At 31.2% G+C, this 7,042-nt stretch overlaps 1 protein-coding gene across 1 annotated transcript; it reads right to left on the bottom strand.

The window, feature by feature from the left end:
• Positions 1-2,122: 2,122 nt before the first annotated feature.
• Positions 2,123-6,312, bottom strand: LOC124373157 (cuticle protein 19-like). The gene is made up of 2 exons (XM_046831556.1): positions 6,295-6,312; positions 2,123-2,648 (listed from the first exon to the last, which is right to left on the bottom strand). The coding sequence occupies exons 1-2, from the start codon at positions 6,310-6,312 to the stop codon at positions 2,337-2,339; spliced, it is 330 nt and encodes a 109-aa protein (XP_046687512.1). The 3' UTR covers positions 2,123-2,336.
• Between the last annotated feature and the right edge of the window lie 730 nt (positions 6,313-7,042).

Raw genomic sequence — 7,042 nt, 5'->3', positions numbered from 1 at the left:
TCGAAGTCTTTATACTACTTAATAAAAGTAGCTATGATGTTATATATGTTACATATGAGTTCTATGACTTTTTTAAGTAGGCATACATCAGGTAAATATTATTGCTGTGTTCATGGTTAAAAGTATCAGTTTTAAACTGTATTTTATATAATGTTTTGCACGAGTATTAGACTTTCCAAATCTACAGCTGTCGGGCTTTTACTCCGATAAAAAGTATAAATACGTAGGTTTCAGAAACCTAATTAGGTCAAAAAGTCCTTGTCAATTAATTCCGGTGTAAGACAAAAATATTTACATTCGTAAGTCTGAGACACCTACTTCGGTTAAAATGTATCTACTTTTGACCGTATAAAAATCACTTACAGTTAAAGTTCCCCTATTGCCCTTATCAAATAAATATATGTACTATATAACTCTTGGAAATCTACTTCGGTCAAAAAGCAAACCACTTCGACCCTTTGTAATCTATATTCGGTCTAAGGCATTTCCAGTGTTGCTATGTAATATGTTTCCCGATAAATAAAATATACATATATAAAAGAACAGAGGAGCTCCTGTTGTTAAGGTCTTAGAGAAAACCCTACCTACTTTCTATCTGATTCCGGTATAAGGGCAGAATTCAAAAATAATCGTTTACAAGGTTTTGTGTTCTGAAGTCTCGTTGTTTTTGGGTCTTTAGTATGGGAAAGAATGCATCATTGAGGGACGTTAATTTTCATTTCTTCATTTTCCTTAAAAGTGTTAAAACAGTAAACATTCTTCAAGATTTCAAAGTAAACAGACGTTTCAGCCAATTTTTAGCAGTAACTTTATTGCTTCCTGAGTTGTCAATTATCAGAGCGCGCGCGGTGCGAGAGTACTCTAAAAATCGGCACTGAGATTTCAGCGCTCGAATAAAAAAAAAGTGGCTGAGTCTTTATAATTTACCCTGCACTTATTATAGCGTAGTATGGATTTTTAATAGTTTAGTAACACAATTAGTTATACGAGTGAATTCTGTACACTCTCTCACATACATTGTTAAAATGTACTAAACATTATTAAATTACTTGTTTTAATATAAAAGTAGCTTACAAATATTTAGAGTCATTGAGTACTAAATAATAAACTAAAAATTATTCAAGGAAAAGGTTCGTGGAAAAGATAGGTTAAATAAATAAAGTAGTCATCAGTATAAAAAATATAATATATAAAACTATACAGTCTGACAAGGAAATTAACAACCGTCTCTCATTATTGCAGTCATAGCTAAATAATACAAAATAATGCACATTCCTAAGTTATGTTTCTTGGCCACATAATTTTAAAAAGAAAGAGCAATACTTTTCTTACAATTTGAGAAATATTTATACGTTATACATTACAAACAAACGCTGAATCCTACATTAATAAATTCTTACTCTATAGGGGTTTTAGTTTTATCTTGTTCATTTACTACTAAAACGTATTAACTTTAATATTGTAGAGCTGTAAAACTAAGTTTCTTTTGTTTCTTTGAGGTTTTGAAATAAAATTCTTGCATTTGAAACAAAAAAAAATACTACAGTAGACCTATAAAATACCAACTTGTTTTATCATAAAAACTTAAAAACACGACTTTCTCTCTTTATACTGTTATTCTTCCCTTCAGTTTGGTTATTACACTATTTCATCCCTAACACAATAAGTGTTATAATTATTTTTCACACTTCCATAGCGAACAAGTGTTATAAGAGTATTTGAAAAAGATTTTATAGGTCAAATGTTAATAAAAATTATTGTATTTTCTAAATAACACCTACTGTTTAGTAATCAATCAACTTCGTAAAATCATAATAGCTTATTTATTTCTTTTACTAACAATTTGACTTAGCAAACATCAACCCTATATATCTGAACTAAGCTATAAAATAGATAATGTGTAATTTGTTTATTAGATATAACTTTTTTAATACATCTAAAAATATAAATTGAAGATTATTATTCGTATAACAACTTGTATTTAAACACCCAAATAAAAAACTATTTTTGATTTATAATATTGTGGTTAATTTTCAATTTATAACTAAACTACCTCATTTTTTATTAGCTAAAAACATTTTTTTGCAAGTAAGTACTTTTACAGGATTTCAAGTTATACTAATATACGTATAGATCTGTATATTTTTTTAATACTATTTTATATTATTCTATTTTAAACTTTGATATATATATTTTACACATTTTGTACATCACTTAAATTTATCTTAGACATACTTAGGTAAAGAGCAAAGTTCATCACTAGGATGATTAGTATTTGTATTGATTGGCCACACTCCAGAAAGCCCCACGGCCAGTACTGGATGCCGCACAACAGGTCAGTAATGTGAAGGGTAGTAACCGCCATAGTCGTGTTGCTCGTAGTCGGCAGCAACGGGGGCGTGCACCGGGGCTTCGTAATACTTGGGCTCGGGCTCATAGTGGGGAACTTTAGGTTCTGTCTTCTTGACGACTGCGTTGAACCCATTGTGATCATCCGCCGTGTATTCCACAGTCCGCACAGAACCGTCCGGCTCTATCAGAGTGTACTGGCCCTTGACGACATCCCCGTCCCGGGTCTCCCATTGCGACTTGCTGTCTCCCGTGTGGTAGTCGGACACAGTGTAGTCATACGCGTACTTTGGCGGCGCCTGTACAAAAAACCAAAGAATGAGAGAGTTACAATAATTATGTTATGATTCCAAAATGATTTTGTAGGTGTATGTGGCATAATCAATATCCAGCTGTTCAAGAAATATACGATTATTAATAAGAAAAATAGTTATGGCTATAACGGGCTGCAATTAATTTTTCCTAATTAATAATTTTGTTCGGTCAGCCTTAGAATATATCGTCTTTTAAGATATTGAAAATAAACATTCTTGTTATTATTGATTATTCCACAAAGAGCTTTAGGCATTTGAAAGATTAAAAAGGTGCATCTCTTTTATAAGCAGAAATGTAATTGACACAGTTAAAATTTGTATTAATACCATGTCATGTTCTAAAACTTTAATTAGCTACGAATTAGTTCCTTAAGACATAATTGTCTTTAAAAATATTGTTATTTAAATAATTCTTAGTGAAGTCCTCCCGTCTGGTTCCAAAACTACCCATATCCACTGCTATTTTAATGGATAAAATCTTTTTGGAGTAAACCAATATTTTTTCCATTTTTTGCTTTAAGCCCAAGATTCTGAAATGTTTTTAAATCGACTAACCAGAAGCAAATTAATGAAAATTATACCATATTAAGGAACCACTTAAACTCACAACACGAATTGCAGGCTTAAAACACAGCAATAATTTCACACAGCTTAAAATTCTGAAAAAGGGAATGAATTTGAAGTAGTTTTGCAAATAAATTTGTACTGTCTTGGTAAGAAATTTATACAAATTACACAGTTTCAAGGTATAACTATCTTGTCAGACAGCTGAAAACTATTAGTTCTCATGTGCGTTTCCATTTGTATTCTTAAAGGTGATAAAGTGACTGTCTATCACTTGAGTTAAACTAGGCAGTAGTTATAATATCCAATACATCAGATATATGTTTTACATTAAATTAACTAACCACTTGGTATTTTAACCCAGCTTAGTTGCTGTAGCCAAAGTTTTAAAATAAAGCAATAGTTTACAAAAGTTTACAATAGTTATTCCAAAGTTTGCAATAATACCTTCCATACCTTCCCAGGTTAAGTGTTAGAGAGGGCTTCTTAGCCCGAACTTCGCCTGGTAAAATAAGGCTACTTTACTTCTTTACTTCTCTAGTTATGTATATGTCGTAACCATGGCTAAAGGAAACAGCCAGTGCAGCGTCCTTAATATTTAGAAGGTTAAACAGGATTTCGGAAGTTTCCATCTTAATATGTAGCAAAATATAAAATTGTTGCTAGAAAAAATATACAATTTCATTTTGTATCAATACAAAGACAATATAACAATAAAAAATGTTCCAGAATTTGGGATTCTTCCAAATAATTCAACACCTATAAACAAATTTAAGTAAAGAGCTTGAATTTGATTCTGTAAGTAAAATTCATACCAGAATGAAATTTAACAGGGCAATGTTTAAGCGTATATATTTGAACAATTAACTTGTAATATATATCCTATTGTTACAAGCAACACGTTACTACACACAATAGACAGGGAAATCCATTTGCTCCCTGAAAATGAAAAATATACTTGTAACTGGAGTACAAGTAAGAAGAACACAATAACATGGAAATACCTGTATAGCATCATCTGGTTGTTTTCATACCTACTAACACAGAAAATAAATGGTAGTAAAAAGCTGTTTAAACTCTCTTCAAACAGTGAGTATGTTTTCCCAAAATTTCAAGGTTTTTGTAGATTCTACCCTCGGATTATATTCGCATTACGCAATGTGATTAAAAAAAAACTTATATTAAGCTCTCTAAACTAAAAAAAGTATGATAATGATATTTAACAATTGTAAAATATTTAATGATTGTGGTACATTGACAAATTCTAACTACTAAGATAAGAAAACTCATATTTTTTTCTATTTTCGCGTGATAATATACAAGATATTAAAAAGTTTTGTATTATTATTAATATTTTTAATTATAAACCCATATTTTTCGTATTTAAAATAAGTATAAAATTCCTAAAATATGTCAAGGTTAATCAATTACATTCAAAGCAAATTATCGTATAGAGGAGAGACAGAGGCAGACAAACAAGACGGTAAGTGAAATAAATGGCTTTTCTATCGAGACCTTACTGTCACAGGGGTGACGTTGAAACCCTTGTTTCACAACACATTTGTTCCTACAAATTTTACAAAATGAACGGAAAATTTATACTTTGATTTAACACATTCATACATATATAGTCCCTACTGAATACGACTAGTATTTTAAAAAATTATTATTTCTAATTATGTTGTTGTTCGTATTATTTTTCTATGTTCCTCCGTGGTATTTAGCATATCTATCTTTCATGTCTGTATATATCCTATACATATTAGTTTTTGTTCGGATTTTTCTATGGGCCTGCAGAATATATAAAAAATTAGCTATAGAATTGAAATTTTGCATGCAACTTTAGCAAACTCTGTTACACGACACGTTTGTGTGGTGTACCCTTACCTTCTACATCCAAGTGTAAAAATACAGTTATCTAAAAAAGTTTAATATTTTTAAGATTAGGATATTGATCCAAATTCACGAAATAAATACCTTTTACTTGATTTGATCGCACAAATGCCATAAAGGTAGTTGTTGCTGATGTTCGCAGCTCCCTGTAGGCCCCAGCACAACTATAGCCTTTAAAATGACTGCAGTGGGTATTTTAGGCTCAATCCTGCTGCAATTAAACTAATCCACGTTGAATGTAATAAATTTTATATGCCGATATGAGATTTGCTAATCTCTCCTCAAAGTCGTTTGCCAGTTTTAAATTAATGTATAAGATTTTATCTCTAATGTAATTTAACAACTGTATTATATTATTCAACATCAAATCTATAACATATGTAGAATTATCCAAAAACACCTTGTCTCAACATTTCTGCGCTGAACATAACCGGCTGTATAGTGTCAATAAACATAATGCTGAACCAATAACGGGTCTTTGTATCACGTCGTAACGAACCAAACAAAATGGTGGTTCACCTCAGGCTATGTGTAGACTGTGTAAAATTTGCTCTCGTATTGAGCTTTGGCTGACAAATTTTATGAAGAACATGATTAAAAAGTAAGTTAAAAACTATACTATAATAAAGAACATCATATGTATGTTTAGTGTGAATAGGAAAGGCATATCATATTTGTATATCGTACCTGAGTAATTATTTCCTAAGTTTATCATACCAAGAAGCCTCTGAAGTGGGTTCTAATTCTGATTTCAGCAAGGAATTTTTTTTAACACTGACAAGCTACATACTATTATACAAGCTATGTTCATCTGATCATAGCTTATTTCAGATAGGTCACCAAAAAAAGAAAGAAAAACAATGTTACATCTTAAACAACGACATAGCGGGGATTTCACTTTAGCATGTAGTGTTTATAATTAGTGCTCCTCCATTTTCTATTCGATGTAAACAAAATTTGCTACCAGGTGGCCGGATAATTATATTACTGTACTGCTTATTTCATATTCTTATGGTATTAAAATTTGGAAAAGCGTCATATATTTCATATTATTAAAAATATAGTTTTTTATTTGATTTTAACTACAAAACATCTGGGATTTTTAATATGTAAGAATAAAAACTCAACAAATTCTTTAATATTTCATATTAAGCAGTAGATTGTGGTCCAACACCTGACCTTCCTTGGTCATTCCGGTAAACATACAGATAAATTACCTCCTACACATAATAAAATGTTGTGCGAAACATAAAGATTAATGTTCCGGTTGGAAATAAACAAACACGCAAAAAGAAAGATGTCGATTTTCTTGATTAAATAGATGTTTAGCTTACTCTTTTCTGGTGAAACAGTTTTAAATATGTGCAAACCATATGAGTATGTAAATTAGGTATATAAACAAATTCTGTAATACAATATATAGAATAAAACTCAATGTTATTATCAATGAGATATAATTGACTACTGAAATAAGCGAAAATTGTAAAAATGCAATAAATTGTTTTGAATTGCTAAGAAGCTTTAGGAATTAAGCTTTTTCGGGAAAGATATTTATAAAGATGTGCTGACTAAGAAGTTTACACATGCTGACATTGCCAATGGCGACCAGCCAGGGACGACTGTGGGTCGTGTGGGATCGACCGAGACAAGATGGATGTGGACATTATCTGGCCTAGCCGAGGCCGTGGCGAGACCCCCGTGACCCACTCGGCCAGTGAGTGATCAGTAACGATACTATCATTGTCACGCCGACATTATACAACAGGATCTGATAATTATGTATATCAGTTAATCGTCACTGTTAGTTTACTGCATTTAGTTTTACTTGCATTGCATTTTTCCTTCGATAAACACTACACTGGTAGCGTAAAGTTAGACTACAGTAACGTAAAACAAGCTAGTTAGAATTAACGTTCTTGCTG

This window comes from Homalodisca vitripennis, unplaced genomic scaffold (genome assembly GCF_021130785.1).
Source record: "Homalodisca vitripennis isolate AUS2020 unplaced genomic scaffold, UT_GWSS_2.1 ScUCBcl_4940;HRSCAF=11397, whole genome shotgun sequence".
Classification (NCBI taxonomy): domain Eukaryota; kingdom Metazoa; phylum Arthropoda; class Insecta; order Hemiptera; family Cicadellidae; genus Homalodisca; species Homalodisca vitripennis.
Note: the sequence above shows the minus strand (reverse complement) of the source record. Positions and strands in the feature narration are given on the sequence as shown.